The sequence below is a fragment of the Mastomys coucha genome, unplaced genomic scaffold, assembly GCF_008632895.1.
Source record: "Mastomys coucha isolate ucsf_1 unplaced genomic scaffold, UCSF_Mcou_1 pScaffold5, whole genome shotgun sequence".
Classification (NCBI taxonomy): domain Eukaryota; kingdom Metazoa; phylum Chordata; class Mammalia; order Rodentia; family Muridae; genus Mastomys; species Mastomys coucha.
In genome coordinates this window covers 1328629-1352266 of record NW_022196911.1, presented here as the reverse complement: position 1 = coordinate 1352266, position 23638 = coordinate 1328629, and the positions used below count along the sequence as shown (strand labels likewise).

The 23638-nt window shown below is 42.9% G+C and overlaps 1 protein-coding gene and 1 pseudogene across 3 annotated transcripts in view; one reads left to right on the top strand and one right to left on the bottom strand.

Annotated features, from left to right (window-relative positions):
• Nucleotides 1–3346: 3346 nt before the first annotated feature.
• LOC116077166 lies at nucleotides 3347–6445 on the top strand (annotated as a pseudogene).
• A 7161-nt stretch (nucleotides 6446–13606) lies between these two features.
• Ccdc170 (coiled-coil domain containing 170) overlaps nucleotides 13607–23638 on the bottom strand; it is an 86331-nt gene continuing 76299 nt past the window's right edge. For all 3 annotated transcript variants that reach the window (XM_031353467.1, XM_031353468.1, XM_031353469.1), the window contains 2 exons: nucleotides 17324–17560; nucleotides 13607–15130 (listed from right to left, as the gene is read on the bottom strand). In XM_031353467.1, coding sequence (XP_031209327.1) covers nucleotides 14960–15130; nucleotides 17324–17560 — 408 coding nt within the window. In that variant the 3' untranslated portion in view covers nucleotides 13607–14959. The remainder of the gene's footprint in view (nucleotides 15131–17323; nucleotides 17561–23638) is intronic.

The window sequence follows — 23638 nt, the reverse complement described above, 5'->3', positions numbered from 1 at the left end:
AAAAAAAAAAAAAAAAGACCAGTTTTCTTTGCTTTTCTTGTAAGACATGTAGGTTCAAAGAGGGGGAGATCCAGGACACAATTGTTAACCAGGTCTCTGCTTGCAGGTCACTTGCCAGTGTCCCATGGCCCAAAGCAAATCAAGTGACAAAAATAAGTGTGGGTTCTCTGGAGAAGGATTACACTGGGCATCAATACCAGGACATCCTTGTGGTCCATGGTTATGTAGCATTTCCTCCTAACTGAAACATTGCCTCCTGGAAGTAAGCTAAGGAAGTAAAGAAGAAACCTCACAAGTCCCAGGAAGTTCCTAGAATCAGTTGACCTCACAGTTATGTTAACAGTAGCAGCTGCTAAGGAAGAGTTTCTGACAAGTGAGCTCCTAAGAGATACCAGACGCTCAAGAGTCATCAACCATGTGAGGGTGGGTTTTTCCCATGATGTAGCAGCTGTTGAGCACCCCATGCACCTATAAGCAACCCCCCACCCATACTCCTTGAACATGTAAAACTCGTAAGTACTTGTAAAATTTAACAAACCCACAAGTCACTAAGCTAGACTTCAGTAGATTCCTGTCTTCAGTTTGCCATCATTGCCCCGCATAAGGTGAGTAGAATTTCATTCATACCTCGCCAAGAGAAGCCACACAACTATGTACTCAATAGTCTACCCCAAAGAGTAGAAAAGTCGGTGTACGGTGATTGAGACTACAAGTGAGGTCATTAAATACAATTGTACATGATGACTATATATCTGGGCAGCCTAAAAAGAATACCTAATAAATATTTGACAATACTCTTTCAGGTCTTGGCTCCAAGGAGGTCAACAAAAAGAAGCAACGGTTGTGCCAATGAGGGCTGCAGTCATGTGCAGCCAGTTTGCTGCATGAACTGTGCCCACTGTGTGCCCAAACAAAAGGCCATCAAGGAGTTTGTCATTCTGAACATTGTAGAAGCCGCTGCTGTCGGGGACATATGCCAAGCAAGTGTCTTGGATGTTTACATGCTTCCCAGACTCTATGGCAAGCTGCCTTAGTGCGTGAGCTGTGCCGTTCATAGCAAGATGCTCAGAAATTGGTCTCTTGAAGCCTGCAAGGACTGAACACCCACACCAACTGTGACAGTCTCAACTGTCAGTTACTGGACTTTAAAATCACCATGAAGGCAGACCTGAAAGGTTGTCTAGAAGGGTATTTCCAGAAAGGCTTAACAGAAGGGGATAAGTTTATCCTGAGTGTGGGTAGCATCAGCGGTGGGCTGTCTGCCCAAACTGAATAAACGAAGAAAATGAGTCTTGTACCAGGATTCGCCATTTTCTCCTTCCGGACTGTGGATGGAATATGACTGCTGTTTCAGGATCATGACTCCATGTCTTGCCTTTAGTGATGACCTGTATCCTCACACTGTGAACCAAAATAAACCCTTTCCACCTTAAATTGCTTTTTATCACAGGATGAATACATAAATATATATATATATATACAAATATTATATATAATGATTTTATAGAGTCCCAGTGAATAGAGGGATTATCAAGTAGCAAAAAGTTAGTGTTGATTAAAGTCATGTAGCTATGATTGCAAAACCTTGTCTGTATATGTCTATGTCCTCAGACTCCCAAACAAAATGTTCCCAACAAAATGGCTTGGATATAAATTGTCTTCCTTAAAGTCTTGGGTACTGAAGATTTGGTTGCCAGGAAAGAACCATTTGCATAGGAAGCTCAGGGCAAGTGCTTGGATCACATGACCTCTGCTTTCATCATTGGGTTAACTCACTGAGTAGAGTCAACATTAGGAGAAACTATTGGGAGGTTGTGAAGCTGTCGAAAGGTGAGGCCTGGTTAAAGGAAGTGTATCCCTGGGCATGTGTTTGAAGGGTTTCTTGTCCTGACCATCTCCTGTCCATTACTGTCTGCCTTCTGTCTACCGTGATGTGAACAATTTTATCTAAGACCTTCTGCTATGGTTTTCTGCCTTTCTATGTCCCAGAAACAATGAATCCAGTTGACAATTCACCAGAACCTCTGAAGCCATGAGTCACAAGAAGGTTTCCTCCTCATAGCTGATTTTCTCCAGGATTTTGTCCCAACGATGACAAATCTAACATCACACTGCATTGGTGAGGTGTGGCTTTCAAAACTAGTCTTTAACATCTGGCTGAAGCCAACTGGCCTGCTACCCAGTACATGGATTCAGAAAGAGCTCCTAACTTTCTTCTCTTTTGAGTCACTGAGACCTGTGCACAGACTCAATAGCCACTCTTATAGAGGGCAGATGCAGGCACTGACAAGGCACACACACACACACACAACACAACACACACACACATACACACTAGCACATACTCGTGCACACACACACTTTCATGCATACTGAGAAATGAGGATCTTCAAAAACAAGATGCCATACACAAAGTGAATGACTCCAGAGTGATGTCGTCCAGTGTAGAAACTAGCACCAGTCACTTCTCACATTGTAGATTCTTTCTTAGATGTTAAAGCAAGGCTAATCAGAATGTCTGCCAACTGCCCAATGGCTCAAGAGAAGATTAATTTTGACAAAGCTTACAAAATGCTCATTGTAGACTCTGTCTCATAAATAAACGGTAGTCCTCAGTCTTAAGGTTGCAATCTAGTAGTTTTTCAGAATTTATCTGGAATCTCTGCCTTTTCCTTGCTTATTATCCAATCCTCTGAGAGAGGCACATACATGATTTTATCAGCCCTGAAGGTCATCATTGCCACCTTCTGAGGACTCTCAACAGGCTTGTGTAGAGTGCTCATTAACTTACATATAAGAAAGAATTCAAAAATTATCTTCTAAATAAATTTCTTGACCTAGGGGAAAACAAAAGCTTGTTCTCAAAGTATGTAGCAATGTCCTCCAAAGTCATAAATTATAGGTCTTATTGATGTTGATCTGAGCTCAACCTCTGTACTGAGGATTACAGGAATGAATTATGCAGGTAAGGAACCCTACGGACTTAAGCTCCTGTATATTAATTGTGTTATGTATTTTTACCAAAGGAAGAAAAATGTAAGAATAAATCCTGAGTTAAGAGACACATAAATACTTGGTAGAATTATTCACATATTGTACATTCTTCACGTTGCTACAATGCCATGAATGTGACTGGTCATTGCACTCCATTGCAGAGTGAAAGTGTCTGAGGGACTCATTGCTACCTCAAGTCAACTCAGACAGTCATGACTAGTGGACGTAGAATAGAATGGATGGCTTAACCAACACCAGTTTATTCCCCACGACTGTGGAGGCTGCAAGCCTATAATGGTAGGATGTCAGTCTGGTCTGGTTCCAGCAAGGACTCTCTCCTATCTTTCATCCTATGCCTCCTTACAGTGCCTTCACATGGTAGGCAGAGAGCAAGCCCCACCTGCTACTGCTGCTGCTGCTGCTGGCAATGAGGAGGAGGAGGAGGAGAAGGAGGAGGAGGAAGATGGTTCTCCTTCTTCCTAGGATACTAATCCCATCATAGGGAGCTCTACCTTCATGCCCTCATCTAGAGATAATGACTACCCAAAGGCTCCACCAAACAAACGCCATCACAGTAGAGATTAGGACTTCAACGTATGAATTTTCAGGAGGTACTGACATTCAGTTCATAACACATGCAAATTCCTCCAGACACTTTAAACACTGTCACAAGCAGAAGAGAACCCTGAAAAATGTAAGGCTAAAATAATGCCAGCAAATTATCTTTTCAATTCTCCAGTGCACTTAAGATGTCAAGGTCCTTGAAAGAACAAAATAAGGCTTGGGAAGCAAATCAAAAAGAGTAGCTTGAGTGTCTATTAGAATGTATTTCCCCCAGAACATAAAAATTATAGTCTTCCTAATCAAGTCTGTTTTGAGATTTTTTTTCCACTTATATTCACAAAGCGTTAGCTATGAGCCAGCTCGAACTGGTATAACCCCACATTCTACCACTTTCTACTTTAATGGCCTTGGGTGAGTCTCTTAATCACTTCATCCTTTTGTCCTCATTTGTAAAAATGAGACTCGTAATCCTACCTCTAAAACTCCTGGCGAGCATTATATGAGTTAGTGTACACAGAAGTGGCATTGGGCAGAGAACGGCCATGTGTGACTATTTGCCCTGTCTCTGTGATTGGCTTTTCTTTTTTAAAAAACAAACTACCTTCAAAGCAATAGCACATAATGAAATCATTTGTATTAAAAGTCTTGATCAAAAAAAAAAAGAGAGAGAGAAAGTCTTGATCGTTAACAAATATGAGGCTTTTACCTAAAAGCTATACATTAAAGGATTAAATTTCTTGCAAATCTTAACAGTAAAATTAACAATTACTTCAAAACATGGGAAAACAGGCCAGCCAGACATTTCCCATTCAATATACACCACTGCACTCTAAGGATTAATTATTGGGTTTTATATCTACATTAAAATCAGAAACTGGATGAAAGCCAAGCACTTTCCCCCATAGGTATCCAGCAGGTAACCCATAATGCACTTGGCATCAAGACCACTGTGTGGGCTTGATTCACTCTTTACAACTAAAAGTTTCAAGTTACAGATGGCTTTGTCCTCTATTCAAGTACCAGGCAAAGCCAGTGGGGTTCTGGCAGCACAAAGCAATTATAGCACTCTTGTTTACAATGAAAACGTTCTGCTCCGAGGATGAGCCACCTTCCAGCTCCTCAGGCCACCATAAGCTATCTTCCCATGCTGAATCCCTCTGCAAATGACCCCACATCCCCTCTGTTAATTCGTGAGCAGAGCAAGGAGAAGTACAGAATTGGGGATGTTGTGATTGGCAATCAACATCCATTTCTCTCCTCTTACCATAAAGTGTTTTTCCAAACTGTCAGTTACCATCCGCTAGAAGGTCGTGAAATAACAGGTCCAAACCGCTATTTCTTAATGGAACAGCATCACATGGGGTAACACAGCATGGCATAGCAGGATACATCGCAGTTTCCTTTATTTCACGGATGTGATTGCATGGCCATGTGAATAAAATGAATTTGATAAAAGAGTATGTTTAAAAGTTGGAGGTTTAATCTTCTAGTTTGCCTCTTAGTACCTCTGGCACTGACAAGGAGAGTTCTGCATTTCTTGGATTGCTCTAGGAGAAGATCCCAGATGCCACTTGAGTTTAGCCAGTCAGATGGCTAAGTGTGAGATCTGGATGTTGGTCACTCCCGCATCTCCTGCTGTTAGACATATGGTAGGCACATTGGGTTTTCGGTGGCATCATTAGCAGAGAGTATAGGTGTGCTCAATAAATCTGTGGTCCCTGAGAGGGAAGGTATTGAGCATGTACTTCCTGGTTCAAATACCTGCAGGTGCCGTGGATGGTATCTAGGATCAGCAACAAGAAGGAAGACTCTGGAAAAGGTCACTCCAGATCATGTAGCATGTGATTCTGTCTCACCCGCTTTCTGGATATTCCCATCCTCCTCTGTGCTCTTGTCCATGGAAAGCTTAACCACACTCCAGTCCCTTCAGTCCTCAGAGGGTTCTATGACTAAACCTTATGACAGACCTCTTCTTGCTTGTCCTAATGTCCTAATGCCACCTGTTCTGTACGATGAACTGTTACAACCACAGAACATTCCAAATGAAGCTGCTGGGTGGTGATGGTACAATGCCTTTAATCCCAGCACTGGGAAGGCAGAGGCTGGAGGATCTCTGTGAGTTCGAAGAGAGACTAATCTACATAGTGAGTTCCAGGACAGCCAGGACTACACAGAGAGACCCTGTCTCAAAAAAATTAAAAAACAAACAAACAAAAACAAGGCTCGCTATATATGCAACACTGAGTCTACACCACCCTCTACACAACAGCCATTTTCTGCTTCCCAGTTCGAGGGCGCTGTCAGACTACACACATGCTGCTGGCTCTCTAGGGCCAGAGCTGGAAGGAGGAAGTGGTTACCAAAGATAGCCGGGTGGAAGGCTTCCTCAAGCCTACTTGTCTATTATGGACCACTCCCCAAGTCTGATGACAGAGACCCCACCCTTTACCAATCTAATGCCATCTTAAGGGACCTGGAGCACTCCTTTAGGCTTTATGGAAAAAAGACCAGAGTGAAGCCACCCTGGTAGATATGGTGAATGACAGGCTAGAGGACCTCTCCTACATATACATCATCCTCATCTATACCACCTATAAGAATGGTAAAGATGACTGTGCTAGGCCCTGCCCAGTCATCTGAAGCCTTTTGAGACTCTGCTGTCCCAGAAACAGAGAGACAAAGCCTTCATTGTGATTGACCAGATCTTCTTTGCTGATTACAACTTACTGGACCTGCTGCTGATCCACTGAGTCCTGGCCCCTGGCAGCCTGGACAACTTCCCCTGATCTCTGCCTATGTGGCACATCTCAATGTCCAGCCCAAGATCAAGGTCTTTTTGTCCTTCTCCAACCATGTGAACCATCCCATCAATGGCAACAGCAAATAGAAAGTGGGCAAAAGAGACAAGGGCTGCTGGTCCTCTCTTACTCAGGACTAATAAAATGTGTAAGACAGGAAAACACACACACACACACACACACACACACGTTCTTGACGTTATACTAGAACTTAGTTAAGAGTTGCCATGGAGACTTGTGAAAGGAGCAAATATAATTTGTCACCAATATTTGTGTTTCACTGTTTAGGGGTCTTGGTAAGCACTGTAGTCCTGAATGATGGAGAGACAGAAGATTGATAAAGCTACTTGACAGAAGATACCAAAATGGTTTACTGTCTTCAGACCTAGATTCATAGAGGATGAATCTATCTGGAGTCAGGTTTCCTGAAATTACTATTAGGCAGAGGGTTGGTCAGCTGCAGATAGAGAAACCAAACTTGTGAGAAAGTGGGGAGGCCAGACTTGCTAGGGTATGTTGGCACTGCACTGTGATTGCAGCAGAGGCATGGCCGTTTAATACTGCTCCTGTTGCTGGGATAAAATGTGCTGATAACAAGCAACTTGGGGAAGGAAAAGTTTATTTAGCTTACAGTTCTGGTTAAGTCTGTTGCTGTAGGGAAGTCACAGTGAATGGAGTTGAAAGCAGTTCAAATTGAAGTCACAGTTGAGAGCACAGAGAAATGATGCATATAGGCCTGCTTGCTTGCCTCCTTCTCCTCTCATATGGTTGAGGACACCCTTCCTAGGGAATGGTGCCGCCCACAGTGTGCTGACTCTTCCCTCATCAGTTAACAATCCTAACAGTCCTCCACCTGATAATCTGATCTAGATAATTCCCCAATTGTGACTGTCTTCCAGAGTACATCTAGGCTGGATCAATTTGACACTTACAGTTAACAATCATACATTCTTATGCTGAAGGAAAGGTCTAAAGGACCTTCCAGAGTATCCTACAGTGAGGGACAAATGCCAACTCTGTGTGTCCCTATATTACCTATTCACTAAATAAAAGCTATCCTTGTAAAAGTTCTGTGAAAAGAGGGCAAAATGTAAGTCCTTGAGAGGCACTTAGATGTGAGTCATCAGAGGTCAGCAGCTCTGGGCAGATCTAGAATTAGCAGTTCAGGGACAGGGATGGAACTCAGAGGTAGAAACACTTGCCTAGCTCCCTGACAATGTGGCTTCCTACCTGAGGAACCATCACTTTAATGTCTAATCTCATCCTTGTATGACATCTCCCTGTATCTGCATCTGTGCTTGTGCCCATAATCCCCATTGAAAAAGCCATCTTTTTATTTTTTATTTATTCTTCTCTCATATATGCTAAACACAGCCTCCCCTCTCTCCACTCTCCCCAGCATCGCCCCCAACCCCTTCTTCTCCAGATTCACTGCTCTGAAGGCCTGTTTCCTAAACTACAAATGGAGCACCTTCTTTATCCTTCTGCCTACGAGAAAGACCCAGAACCATGGGCAGAGTGTCGCTTGTACACATTCATAGATCTCTCTGTGAGTCACTATTAGTTTATCAAGAGGTGAGCCCCTGGGTGGAGCCAAGTGTCAAGGTGCTTTGCATAAGCTCCCCTAGTAACTGTCATTATGTTTAATCAGGGCTCACACTAATAACATCTTCATCTACATTGTGATCATCTACAAATACTTTATTTTAAAATAGGGTCCCATTTACATTACACTTGAGTTTACAACTTTAGCATCTTTTGGTAAGAAACCTTTTAAACCCAGAAGTAACACATTCATTTTACAGATGGAGATAAGGTACAAAGAGAATGCTTCCCTGACATCATGAGACTAGTGCATTCAAATTTTAAAAAGGTAAGCAGAGCCAAGCGGTGGTGGCACGCATCTTTAATCCCAGCACTTGGGAGGCAGAGGCAGGCGGATTTCTGAGTTCAAGGCTAGCCTGGTCAATAGAGTGAGTTCCAAGACAGCCAGGGCTATACAGAGAACCCGTCTCAAAAAAAACAAAATGAAACAAACAAACAAACAAAGGTAGGCAGAGGACAGACTCTCATGGAACACTCTCATCCAGGAGACAGGCACAACATTCCAGCATTGTGGGCTGGACCAGAGGTAGGTCTCTTTTCTGAGGACAGTCTATCAACAGGTTTGTTACTGGTGCATCTGTTCACCAAGGGCATCTTATGTTCAAGAGTAACTGAACACCCAGCCATGGTCTCCAGAAGAGACGGGGGAGGAAAGCCAAGACTCATCAAAAGTGGAAACAGAAACAGCAAGACACAGAATACACAGAATGTACTAGAAAACATGAACAAAGGCACAGGCCACAGTGGCAGAAGTCTGAGACAAGAAGATGGGTATTGGGTGAAATGGCGGGAGCAGAACTGAGAGTTGAACCATCATGATAGGACCAAAGGACAGATTTGAAACAAAGAGCGCCCAGGCCTTTCATGAAGCCCTCCAATTCTAAGGCAGTCTACTGCCATCTGGTTTTCATAGCATCTGTGTGTTTTCCACAAAGCATACTACACGTGCTTATATCTCCTACTTCACCTTACATGAATCTCTTGTCTTCATTTTGTTTCTTATAACCTTCAAGTGGCCTAGCTCAAGTGAACAGAGGTAGGTAAAAACTGAGTTGACCATCACAGCACAGAAGCCTAAGGAAGAAGCCTAACCAAATGGTGGTTGGCACTTAGGAAAGTTCAAGTGAGAAAAGCATTTTAAAAAGAACGAAGATTTGCCCAACCAGAATGTGGATGCTGGGTGGGTGGAACTAGAGCCAGGTGGCAGGATGATGGTATGGCATGAGTTGGGGCCAGAAAGGCAAAGTATAAATGACACCCTCAAGGGGCTCAAATGTACAGGAATGAAAAGGGGAGGAAGGGCTCTGAGGGAAAGGGGTAATGGTGTTTTAAGAGGGGAGAGGCTGAGTAAGTCTAAATATGATGGAAATAAGTTATGAATGGAGTTGGGGATACAAACATTTGAAAGAGAATCAGTCAGCTGGTGGGAATGGGTTGCTGAGGATGTGAGTGTCCAGGCTGGCCATGGCATTAAGCTAAACTAGGAAGAAAGAAGAAAGATGTGTGTGCATGTACACTACAAAAAGTGTTATCAGAATGTGGTAGCCAGGGTATCTCCTGTAATGGCTCCTATTTTCTGAGTGAAATCAGAGGGTATTATCCACTAAGAGGGAAGGAGGAAGAGATAGAAGAAAGGCAATGAGGAAACGAACATTTTCAATAGCTGTTTCAGAAAATGGCAGTGAGATCCAACTGGGAAAACAGCATAGGATGAGCAGTTGGCACAGAGGGTTCTGCAGAGATCACGGGCTATGAATTTGGGATGCCACTTAACTGTGATTTTATGTGATTTTTCTCCAGCCTCATTCAGTGGGGCAGACAAACCAGCAGAAACACTGGGATTAATTCAAAGTTGAGGAAGAGCAAGAAAAATCAAGGGTCTTAGGAAGAGAGTGACTAGAGAAATGATCCATATGGTCTAGGCTGTCTCCAGATGGAGAGAAGATTGGCAGGGAGGAGGAAATGGAGTGTCTGGGAAACTCTGGCATGAAGAACAGTTATTTGAGAGTATGAGGTGAAGCACTGGGGTAAGGAGAGATGGTACAAATTTTAGTATTCCAATCAGTGCAAACTGCATTGATATATATGTATATATACACATTTAAGAATATATATATATTATATATATACACATATATATAATATTCTTAAGAATGTATTCTTAAATGTCCCACCTTCCCCTGGAATATGGTCATCCTACCAGGGACTACACTCAAAGAAAACTGACTCCTTTTCTCCCAGCAGTTATCAATAGTCCTTAGCGAGGGATAAGACATCATCCTCCGCTCTCCCTTTTCATAGTGGGTTTTGTTTGTCTTAGGCTTGTGCTGGTTTTTGTGCATGATGTATGCCATGGTTTGAATATGCTTGACCCAGGGAGTGGCACTATTTGGAGGTGTGGCCTTCTTGGAGTAGGTGTATCACTATGGACATGGGCTTTAAGACTCTCATCCTAGCTGCCTGGAAGTCAGTCTTCCACTAGCAGTCTTCAGATGAAGAAGTAGAACTCTCAGTTCTGCCTACACCATGCCTACCTGGATGCTGCCCTGCTCCCACCTTGTGAGAGTGGACTAAACCTCTGAACCTGTAACCTCTGAACCCCATTAAATCTTTGCCTTGGTTATGGTGTCTGTTCATAGGAGTAAAACCCTAACTAAGACACTGTATCAACTTCTGTGAGTTCATACATGCAACTGACTTGTGTTTGGAAAACACTTCTCCCTTATAGTCATCCACTGCCTCTAGCTCTAAGAATCTATCCACACCCTCTCCTACAGTGATCCCTGAGCCTTGGGAGACACCGACATACCATGTAGGGCTGAGCACTGTACAGTCCCTCATTCTCTGCACTTGAACCAGTTTGGCGGTTCTCTCTTAATCTCCATCTACTGTGAAAAGAAGAAGAAGAAGAAGAAGAAGAAGCTTCCCTGATAAGGATTAAGAGATGCACTGATCTATAATAAGTGTGTTCATTTGTCAGGGTAATAGTAGTACCTTCTCCCCGAGGGCTTAGGCCATAGCCCCTGATATCAGTGCCACATACAGTTTTGGACATACAGCATGCTCCTTAAATCCAATCAGAAAGTGCTTGGTTACTCACATGACTTCCATTGTCACTGTTGCACCATGTTGTATATCTTGTCATTATTGTAGCTCACAGGGTTCACAGTTGGATAAGATTAAGAGTTACATTTCGGGGCTGGAGAGGTGGCTCAGTGGTTAAGAGCACTGACTGCTCTTCCGAAGGTTCTGAGTTCAAATCCCAGCAGCCACATGGTGGCTCACAACCATCTCACAATGAGATCTGATGCCCTCTTCTGGTGCAGATGAAGACAGCTACAATGTACTTATAATAAATAAATAAATAAATAAATAAATAAATAAATAAATAAATAAATAAGAGTTACATGTCTTCTCTGGTAATATGCATAGCATCTTCCAGCACTACAAAAACTAGACAGTAGGAATAAAGCTTCCAGGTGAATACCAGCTTGGTTTCTCCATGTATTATAGAACTCTTTTGCAGCCATCTTCAGTAATAGGATCTTACCATCAAGTTCTGGAGAGTAACCAAGAACCTTGATGGTAGACTGTAATATTTTGGGGGCTATGGGGCCTCCATGGCCAAGAACTTTAGAAGAGGTAACCCATTTCTGGCATTGGGGTTTTTATTTGTTAGTCTCTGGTATCTAGTAGGGAAATTGTTGCCTCAGTATAAGGTAACCCCATATAAACAAATTGGAAAAAGCCTTCCAGGTTAAAGGTTAGTCACTATAGAATGTTACCCAACAGAATTTAGATACTTCTTCTGCATGCTGTTATTACAGCATCAGTGTGACAGATCTCAACAGCCCTTAAGCCCATCACCACCTTATCTAGACCACTGGCCGCTCCTCTGCAGAAGACCAGAAGAATAGACTGGACATTTAGATGGATCCAAGCTTACAGTTTTTTGTGAGATATTTTCTGAAAATATTGAGATGTCTCAGTGACCAGAACAATAACCTCAGTAGCAATTCCCCTTGGGTGAATTTGTTAGACGAGCTAGTATTAAATATTTTAAGACGTTATCTAAAAATCACACTCATCGAATACATTTTATTGGATGATATAAAATATACATGGATATCACAGAAAAACAAAATGTAGCACAAAAATGTGAAGCTAGCCCTGCCAACTCCGGAATGTGTGCACAAAGGAAAGGCCAGCAACCAACTGGCATTTTGACATGAGGAACAGGGCTTTATGCTAACACATTTTCAGTTTGTCCAAGTAACAGTTACTGTGTGTGTGAACTATCTGCAGGCACATAATTTATTTATGTTCATTCCACATATCCTTTCACTTAATGTCGCTGGGGTATATATTTGAAATATTAATATATATACCAAAAATTGTTATTTACATACTTGAACCATATATTCAGATAAGCAAAATGAAATTTCACATGATAAAGCACAGGATAACTACTATGGGTTATTTTTTAGTCTCTTATATGAATCCTAACAGATAATTTATGACCAATTGAAAGGAAAATAACACAATACACTTGTCCCTTTAGACCGATACAGTCTGGCATGAGGAGGTAAAAGCTAACCTAACATGGCTATTTGTTTTGTTTAGGGTTGCAGGAGGAATGGCTAGTAGGCTAGCAAGTAGGTTGGTTGGTTGGTTGGTTGGTTGGTTGTTAGCATGGTTTGAAATTGAGTTTCACTCTGTAGTCCAGGCTCGCCTGAAACTCACTATGTGGCTTTGAGTGGCTTCAAACCCAATCTTCTTGGTTCAGCATCCCGAGGGCTGAGATTGCTTGTGTACACCACCATGCCTGAAGGAAGCCGTGTAACTTTAAAAAGTTGTTGCATGAATATTTTCATGCCTTTTTTCATATTCAAATCAGTATCTAATATCCTTCTAAGCTTTGCAATTAGCTGTTATGGCTCCTTAATCTTGTGGTCTTGAATCAGCTTGCATGTCTTGTTTGTGGCTGTGAGACAAGAGTTAGCTGTATAATTTCTCATTTTCAATGTTGTAAGCCACTAGGATTGTTTGTGGGTTTGTTTGTTTGTTTGTTTAATAGGACACAAAAAGATACAATCTGGGGCTGGAGAGATGACTCTGTGCAAGCATAAAGACCTGAATTCAGATTCTAGATGGATCTGTCACTCATCCCGGAGAGACAGGAGGATGGAGCTCAGTGGCTGCCAGCCTATCTCTAGGTTCAGTGATGGACTACCCCAAGGAAATAAGGTGGAAAGGGATAGAGGGTGTACCTTCTAATACACACACAGAGGCACAGGCACCTACACATATGTGTGCATACCTCTCTTTCTCCAGCTGTAGCTCTCACTCTCTCACACACATACACACAAAAACCAGAGACAGTTTATAAGTTTATATTTCATATATTTAAAAGAAGATACACTGTCCGATAGAAAACATTATCAGTAATGCTAAGAATATAGTTTTCTGCAACATATTTGTCTAATTGAAGTTTTGAAAGACAGGAGAAATTTATTTATGATAGAATCAAGACCAAGAGAAGGTTCCTTTGCTGTTAAGGGTATTTGCTACGCTGGTGGATAAAACTGAAGAGGACTCATCCATCCTGTCAACCTGGGCTTGTAAGAGAGATTTTGATTTTAAAGAACTGAGGTCTGCCCTGTTCACACTCTCAAAGCCACTATCTGAAGCAGTAGTAAAAGCATACACGTTTCTTATCATCCCTCAGTCCTATGTGTGGGCAATTCAAATGAGTCACTTTTTAAACTCTGTTGCCTTTAGAAGTCTCCTCCTGTTCATCGGGTTGCCTTCCTTCCTTTATTCCAGCCATTCCTATCAGCCTCAGAACCAAGTTGAATCTGACATGGTAGGTTATAAATGGTACAGCCTCTATCTTGTACATCCTGGCTCCCGTACTAACCATGCACAACAATGAGTTAGTTCAATTGTTTCTGAGCCCTGGAAAGCATGTAAATAAATGTTTTAAGACTCTACTGTGTTACCGAGATCTCATGGTTACACATTATATGTGTGGTTTGGGAAAGCCATTCAGAAATCTATAAACAGGTCCAGTTACTATGTGCCAAATTGGATGTAGACAGGCAGACAGATAGACAGACAGATGATAGATAATTTTTGTGGGGCTGGAGAGATGATTAACAGCACTTGCTACTCTTTCAGGGGACCTGAGTTCAGTTCCCAGCACCCACATCAAGTGTTTAACAGCTGCCTGTAACTCTAATACCAAAGAATCTAACTCTCTTTATGGTTTCTGCTGGCACGTGCGCGCGCGCGCGCGCACACACACACACACACATACATACACACACACCTAAATATAAAATAATTTTCAGTAACGTTTTCAGAAAACTTCTGCACATGGTTATCTTAATATTTAAGCTCATTAGTTATACTCTAGCTAAGATGGTCTGCTTTTCTGAACTCTGTGCACATATGTCCCAATATAGGCATGAATCTAGGGATTCCTGGAGTCTCGATGTGCTAATGAAGTAATAGGTGGTTTTATCTAGGCCGGCCTGGAACTTTTTTTTACATTCGCTTACTCTGTGTGTGTGTGTGTGTCTGTGTGTGTGTGTGTGTCTGTGTGTGTCTGTGTGTGTGTGTGTGTGTGTGTGTGTACACTTAAGCTACAAAGCTGTGCATAGGTCAGAGGATAGCTTACAAAAGTCACTTGTCTTCCTTCTATCATGTGTGTCCCAAGGATAGAACTCAGGTTGCCAGGCTTGGCAGCAAGTGTCTCTACCCACTGAGCCATCTCTCTGGCCCTAGAGATGGCCCTTTGGGAGACCTTTTTCACCCATGATATATGCTCACTAAGTCATCAGAAAATATACTAGTCATCCACTACGGTTGAATTTCAAAACTATGAGGAATGTATAAACCGCGTAACTGGAGAACCATGCCCCGTCCCTCAGGTCCTCCCTTGGGGAGGCAAGGGATCAGTGCGGAAGTTCCACGTGGCATTGTGAGCAGCTGCCTTACTCAGCAGCCGTGTCTTTGAGGCAGGCACAGGGAACAAAGTGGTGGTGGTGGTGGTAGTGTGAATGGATCAGTCTTTCCAGACGTTTGACAATCTCATAGTCGGGGAGAGCCAGAGAGGTCACGTTCAAGCCCAGCATACTGGAAACCACCTCCCTGAAGTCTGCCAGCTGCAATAGCAAGCAAAGACACATTAGCTGGGAAAGAAAAATAAAAACATACCACCATTGCTGGGTCAAGTGCAACAACAATAGCAAGAAAGGAATCCCCAGATTTGCATGAGGTAGGCAAATTACCCACTCTACCCTGAGTTCTCTAAATTATGAATAAGTAGGCTTGCCTGCTAAATGACCTCGAAAATCCCCGCAGGTTCCCCAAGCCTTGGCAGTTTCATAATCTCTTACAAGCCAATGAGTACATTTGCTACTGAGTCGAGACCCTCAAGAGACAATCGTTCCTGAGACTCTGACCTCACTACGTCTGTTCAGAAATCTTGGCTGAGCAAAACGATTAACTGAGAACATGCTCTGTGACCTGACAAGGGGTTCTACAAATGTTAGCGTGAGCAGAGAAACATTTCTGTACTTGGGATACTAACAGGTCAATGGGTTTCTGAAACTCAAGAGAAGGAGTAAGCTATTGAAAACAGGAGGGCTTCTCTGTCCTTCTTAAACTGAAGACTTCTGCCTCAGTGTGTGGTTCTAACACTGGGCTGATCTGAGGCTACTAGGTATCCATTAAGAGGGAAAGTAGAAGACAGGGGTAATGGTTATAATGAGTCCCACTGTTGTAGTAAATATTATTCTGGGGGTTTTCTATATTTAGCATTTGAATACATAGCATCACCAGACCAACCCCCTATACAACCCTTCACGCTCTCCCAGGGTGGTTTCCATTGCCCTAGGCTACCATAGGCAAAACATGGGTATCCAGGGGTATCTAGGCAAGCCCTCACTAAATACCTTCCATTTCAGGAGAGAAATCAGGGGTACAGCCTGCAGGTGGAGTGCCATCAGACGAACACCATCCAAACACACCAACCCCATTCTCATTTACCTCCAACTTCCTTCCCATGAATGGCCGGCCCAGCATGGGAGATGAGACGTTCTTATTTGCACACCATACCATCAAAGTGTATATGGAAATATTGTCCTTGGTGGGACAGTAGTACTGGCTTTGTGAGCTAATTAGACTTCGTTGAGATCATGATGCTGGCTACTCTAAGACAGGGTTGGTGTCATTATCAATGGATCACCAGAGCTTTTACCATTTGAAGGTTTGGGAAAACATCATATATAAACTTGACTCTCCAGCCTATAGACCTACGAGAAATAACTGCCCTGCTTATTATGAGCTGCCCTGGTTCCCACACTTTGTTAAAGCCCCTAAATAGAATAAGGTGCCAGCCTACCCGGGGCCAGCCTACCCTCTCAAATGCAAACGTTTCCCTGGGGGTTTCCCACCCTTCTTGAATATGACCAAAACTCACAATTCCTGAGATGTTTTCTTCCTGGGAACACTTGCCTTTAGAGTTTGGCTCTTCCCAGCTCTGTCTGACACATGAGCCAAAGCAGAGTGGAAGAAAGAAAAAAAAAATTCCTAGGACCAGAGTCCATTCTCTGCCCTTTTCAGCTTCAGAAAGTGACACACTAGTCAAAGGCAGTAGGGGTCAGACTGCCCGGGACAGAGTTCTTTATGTTTGACCTGATGTGCTCAGGAGATAAGATTCTCCTTGTAACCAGCCAGCTTGCGTGTACTTTTTTATGGCTTACATCTGCGCTTGGTCAACCATGAAGTCTGGGTGCCACTGTTGGAGATTGGAGGCTGTTTCCTGCAACTGATCTCTGTGGGAGATAAGGCTTCTCAGAGTTCCAAGCCCTGCTTAATATTAAATGAGTTGAGGTAATCTCTAGAGGCAATCATCAAACGCAGTTTAAAGCATCTGATCACCCCGCCCCCACCCCCAGATGATGGGTTCACACTGGCTTTCTAGAGCTTTGCTAAGAACACTAATTTTTGTTTCTTATAGTCTATATCATGAAGCATGAATTGCTATCCTTGGCCAAGAAACTCGTAATGATTATTGGCTTGCCAAAAAAGACGCTGGGGAGTGGGCAGATCTGTTGAGATGATATAGAAATCTCTACACATTGTGTTGGAAGAGATGTATGAATAATGCTTTCTTTGGAGAGAGGCACACATACAAAATTAGAAGGCCCCAGGGGAGCTAAGCATGGCCCTGCACATGGATGGCATACCAGTTCCCAAAGCAGTCCATAGCCTTAAGTGTGTGACTACCCATAAAGTTTTTCAACCATTCCATCATGTCCTAAGGAAGATTCCATGAGCAGATTTGTATCTACCTGCTGTCCTCTCCTCTCTGCTTCATCCAGAGACTTTCTCAGGGTCTTCAGTTCAAGGCTGGCCAACTCTATCATGGCCCTGCTTCTTTCCTGGTTTGCTTGAACCTCCTGCTCTGTGGTTTCCAGCTCTGACATGACCAACACGAGCTTTTTCTCTGCGTTCTCCTTCATCTTCTCCAGCTCGTCTCGGGATTGATTTAAGTCTTCAATGGCTTTGGTCTGCTCCAAGGTTTTAATCTAAGAAGTCGAGAGCATGACAGTCATTTCCCTTGTACTTCCTTGGGAAAACTGGATACAAAGATAACTGGGAAGTAGGTGGAATTCGCTTAACTTTTTTATGAATGGGCAACGGACTTCACCCCAAACAGCTATGCAGACCTTACAAAATAACAGAGGCTGGATGAGCATGACTTCAGTCGCTACAGCTCATAAACAACAGAGCGGAGTACCCTTATTTAAAACATCAATCCACTAAAATTGCAGGCAACGTGGCTCTGGAGTGAGATCGCTAGAATAAACCTGGGAGCAAGCTGTACTTTCTGTGCTGACTAGTGGAACCCTGTGCCTTACAGATAAACAATAGCAGCAGCAGAATGCTTGCTCTTGTGGTGTTACCTCTCAGGAGGTCTCTCTCATTGCTGTGCCTATCTCTATAGGCAGTTACTCATTCAGAAGAGTCTCCAGATGTGGACACCAGGCAAAAGATGCCATTGAATCCTATGCAGACAAAAGGCAGAGATGGTCCTTAGCTGGAGACTCACGCGGAGGCCTTAAAGCCCTAGGAGAGGCACCTGGGATGGGAGATGTGTCCTTGGGAGTTTGAGATCACACTATAACTGCTTACAAAATAATTCAAGTAAGAAACGTGTCACATCCAGCACAGTTCCAGGGACAGACCCAATGGGGGAAGTGAGGGAATGAAGAAAAGATGAAAAGACAGACAGGCAGATGCAGAAAAAACTGGGATCGGGTGGTCTGTGCTCTCTGCTGGAGTCACCGCATTGCTGCAGAAGCTCCGTGTGCTTACTATATAGATGGACCAGAGAGGTGGAGCTGTTCCATAGAGCTGGACGAGAAGGTGGGTTATTTCATAGAGATGAACAAGTAGGCAGGGCTTATGGTATACAGTTGGATGGAGGAGACAGGTTTGTTCTCTGTAGGAACAGTCTCTGTGGGGGAGTCGTCTTTGGGCTGTAAACATCAAGAAGAAAGCTATGATGGTCATTTTCTGCACACACTGTCAACAGCCACACTCGGACCAGTGGAAGGCTTTGTCCTTCTTCCATGTGTCTGGAACTCTGAGTCTGTGGACATGAATCACAACACGGATGGAGTACAAAAGCATCCCTGGGTGAGTTAAGCCAGACACAGTGGAAAATGTGATAAAATTTCACCTATGAGTTACATGGAACAGGCTAATTCAAACAAAGGCAACAGGAGTTACCAGGGCTGGAGAAAGGATGAGTCGGGAGTCACTGTGCGATAGAAACAGCTTTTCAGTTTGTAGTGATGGCAAGTGCTAGAAATGGGTAGTAGTGATATTCTTAGAGCCCTCTGGCTGCACTCAGTGCTGCTGAAGCATATACCTAGTAACAGCTAATTACATGGGTCTTATAATATGCTCTTTCACTGAAACATTAAGAAATCTGAAATCGTTTTGTAACAGCAAAGATTTGTAAAGGACTATTAAAACTAAATACAAGCCTGGCATGCTGGCTGTTGTAGCTAGTCTGTTGTCTAATCCTTCACTGAAGAATTAGCTAGATCCAATTGCCCTATGGGTGTATCTGTTCAGGAAAGTCTTGACTGAGGTGGGAAGATCCAGCCCAGAAAGGGCAGTGCCATTAGCTAGGCAAAGTATTCTAGGTATAGGAGAAGGGAGACACCAAGCTGAGTACAAGGAAGCAAGCGAGAGAGCATTCATTCACTTCTCTCTGCTCTTAACTGTGGAGGTGATAGAACTAAATGCTGCAAATACCTGCCATGGTGACATCTTTGCAATGATGGGCTGTAACCTGGAATCATAAACTAAAATTAACCTTTATCTTCTAAGTTGCTTTTAGTTGAGCTATGTTATCACAGCAACAGATATAAAATTAGGACAGTGGTGCATGCTTTTAATCCCAGCACTTGGGAAGCAGAGGCCTTGCCCACACACTGAGTCCAGATCAGTCTGGACTACAGAAGAGATTACCTCAAAAAAAAATTCAAATAAATAAACACAAACAAGCTGCAAGACAATAGCCACTGAGATGTTTAAATTTAAAAAAAAAAGACAATTACAAACATTATCGGGGAGCTAGGGGAGTTAGAACCCTCACATACTGCTGGATGAAATATAAAGCGATGCACTAATATGAAAAGCAATTTTGAAAATGCTAAATACATGACCCATCCATCAACTCTCCCAATAGCTGTAAGCCAGAGAGAAGGAAAACCATATGCCCACACAAAAAGCTGCATAAAAAGTTCATAGAGGCATTACTCATAATCACAAGTGGTGACCACCCAAGCATTCATCAACTGATAGATGGGAAAATACAGTATAGCCAAACAAATAGTGCATTATAGAGCAAACAACGAACCCTAAAAAACGTCATGACAAGAGAATGAAGTCGACTGCCAAAAACCACATGATTATCTTCTTATGAAAGAGACAGAGAAAAGGTCTGAGGCTAGTGGGAAGGAGGAATGGAGAGTTATAATTTATGGGTACAGAGTTTCTTTGGATATGCTATAAATATTTTGAAATTAGATACTGTTCAAATAAGTCTGTAAATATATTTTAAAAAAAAAAAAACACAGAAATGCATATTCTGAAATGGTGGCACTCCTTTGGAAGGTTCCAGAAGACTTTACATGATACAGGAAATCGGTGACTGAAGGGTGTGCTTTTCAAAGCTATACATCTTCCTCAGTGCCTTCTTCACAATCCACTCCATATTCATCCTCCTCTACAAGCTCCCACCACCACAGTGTTCCACAGACATCCACAGAACCAAGCAACTGTAAGCAAAAACTCTGAAACTGTGAGCCAAATACTTCTCCCCTTTGTCAGGTTGCTTACATCAGGCATTCTATCACAGAGATGAGAAAGCTGACTATCAGGAAGGACTAGATTGATCCACAAATCAGAATTCTGTCAGAAAGTGGAGAGGCAGACAAGAATAAATTTGGACCACAGGTGGAAGCTGCAGTCAGGGGCTAGCGCATTCACCTGGTGCTGGCCTTATGATACATTTCCACTATGACTGAGTGGCTAATGGGTGGCAAGCAGTGCCCTGATCTGAGGTTCTCAGTATCTCATTAGAAAACAGAAAGAAAACTAGAAAACTACTCTGAGACACAATTTGGAGCAAATGTGACTATCTGAGACACACATGAGTATCTAGCAGGACAATTAGACATATTCTACTGGTATAAATTATGGAAGTCTACATCAAATGCCAGCTGTTAAACTCACAAACTAAAAACCAGCATCACAAGTTTGTAAAAAGCCAAATTGCTTTTGCTATGGTCTGAAGGCTTGTGCCCTCCAAAATTCAAATGGCTGAGAAGCACTTAAAGAAATGTTCAAAGTCTGTAGTTATCAGGGAATTGCAAATCAAAATGACCCTGAGATTCCACCTTACACCAATCAGAATGGCTAAGATAAAAAACTCAAGTGACAGCACATGCTGGCGAGGATGTGGAGAAACACTCCTCAAAATTCTCCCATCTTAACCCCCAAGGAAATACTGTGAAGGAGTGGGCCCTTTAAGAAGCGAACAGGCTGAATTTCAAGAGGAATATGTATCTGGGGTGGTTTAAACAAAAGTGGCCCCTGATGGGCTCATATGTTTGAATGTTTGGTCACCAGGGAGTCGAAAGCTTTGATGGGATCAGGAGGATTAGGAGGTATGGGCTTGTTGGAGGAAGTGTGTCACTAGGAGCAGCAGCTTTAGGGTTTCAAAAGGCCAGGCCAAGCCCGGGATCTCTCTCTCTTTCTCTCTCTCTCTCTCCCTCTCTGTCTCTCTGTGTGTCTCTGTATCTCTTTCTGTCTCTCTGTCTCTCCCTCTCTCTGTCTCTCTCTGAGTCTCTTTCTGTCTCTCTGTCTTTCTGTCACATTGACTCTCTTTCTGGCTCTCTCTCTCTGGCTCTCCCCAACCCCAACCCAAGGCTCAGGCTGTAAAGGTCTCAAAATTTTCTCTAACACCTGTCTGCTTGTTACCATCCACCACATGATGATGATAACGGGTTAAGTCTCTGGAACTGTAATTAAGCCCCAATTAAATGCTTCATTTTTTAAGAATTGCCTTGGTCATGGCATTTCTTCACAGTGACTAAGATGCTTGTATAACAAACAGGAACAAGACATTGGATGCCCTGATAAGACAGATAGAGCTTTCTTGCCCCCTTACACCAGACGAGGACACAGCTAAGGTCTTGTGTGAACCAGGAAGCAAGACAGCACAGACATCAAATCTGCTGGCAACTTTCCCCTGGGCTTCCCAGACTCTAGAACTCTTGGAACTCTGTTGCTTATAAGCCACCCAGCTTGTGGCATGTACTCAAAGACTAAGACATTTTTCTAGACAGAGGCCAATAGCAATAACAAGCATGCTTGACCTCATAACCACTGAACCCGTTCTCTGGGGTGACATGAACGATCTTGGAACTCTGAGAGCAGCTGTGAACCTGCAGTCTAGAAGTCAAAAGGATACCTTCGACAGCTCTGGAAATACACAGAAAATAAAATGCCAGACCCCAGGATGAGGGCAGCAGAGAGAAAGGAGTGAACAAGAGGGTAGACCAGGTGCTTAAGATAGCGAAGGCACAGGTCTGTATCAGCTGACTTTGGTGATTACTCATGGCTTCCACCCTGTCAAATCCAGTGTCCAAAAATCGTCTCAATGGTAATTCCTGAGTTTGTAGTGAGAATTTCTTTGTTCTTAAAAAAAAAAAAAAAAAACTTGGGGAATTATTAAGGGTGGATCATATTAAGAGATGATCTCTTATAAGCAACACCTGTCAATAAAAAGCCTATGGATAATACCCATGCTAGTCCCAGGCATTCTAGCATGCCCAGGATCATAGGATCAGAGGTGAGGAGACACAACATCTGTCCCAACACCAGGAATAACTGGGACCAGTGGGACCCAGGCACGCAGGAATTCTGCCAGTCCAGTGACACAGGTTCCTTCTGGTCTGTCTGGGCTGGTGCCCTAAGCAGACCTTGGGTGCAAACTCTGCAGCAAGTCCCATAATACTCAGAGAAAGCTCTACTCCCAGACACTCTAACAGGCCCAGGATCACAGGATCCCAGGATCCCAGAATCACAGGATCACAGAGACAGCTTGACTCTGAGGAGTTCTGACACAACCAGGATCACAGGAAGGGCAGGCCCCAGTCAGATTTAGCAAGGGCAGGTAGCACTAGAGATAACCAGATGGTGGGAGGAGGGGGGCAAGCATAAGAACATAAGCAACAGAAACCAAGGTTACTTGGCATCATCAGAACCTAATTCTCCCACCATTGCAAGTCCTGGACACACCATCACACCAGAAAAGCAAGATTCGGATCTAAAATCACTTCTCACAATGATGATAGAGGACTTTAAGAAGGACATAAATAACTCCCTCAAAGAAACACAGGAGAACACAGGTAAACAGCTAGAAGCCCTTCAAGAGGAAACACAAAAATCCCTTAAAGAACTACAGGAAAACAAAATCGGGGCTGGAGAGGTGGCTGCGGTTAAGAGCACCAACTGTTCTTCTGAAGGTCCTGAGTTCAAATCCCAGCAATCACATGGTGGCTCACAACCATCCCTAATGGGATCTGTCACCCTCTTCTGGTGTCTAAAGACAGCTAAAGTGTACTCACATATAATAATAAATCTTTAAAAAAAAAATAATCAAACAGGTGAAGGAAATTAACAAAACCATCCAGGATCTAAAAATTGGAAATAGAAACAATAAAGAAATCACAAAGGGAAACAGCCCTGGAGTTAGAAAACCTAGGAAAGACATCAGGAGTCATAGATGCAAGCATCACCAACAGAATACAAGAGATAGAAGAGAGAATCTCAGGGGCAGAAGACACCATAGAAAAACATTGATACAACAGTCAAAGAAAATGCAAAAAGCAAAAACCTCCTAACCCAAAACATCCAGGAAATCCAGGACACAATGAGAAGATCAAACCTAAAGATAATAGGTATAGAAGAGAATGAAGAATCCCAACTTAAAGAGCCAGTAAATATCTTCAGCAAAATTATAGAAGAAAACTTCCATAACCTAAAGAAAGAGATGCCCATGAACATACAAGAAGCCTACA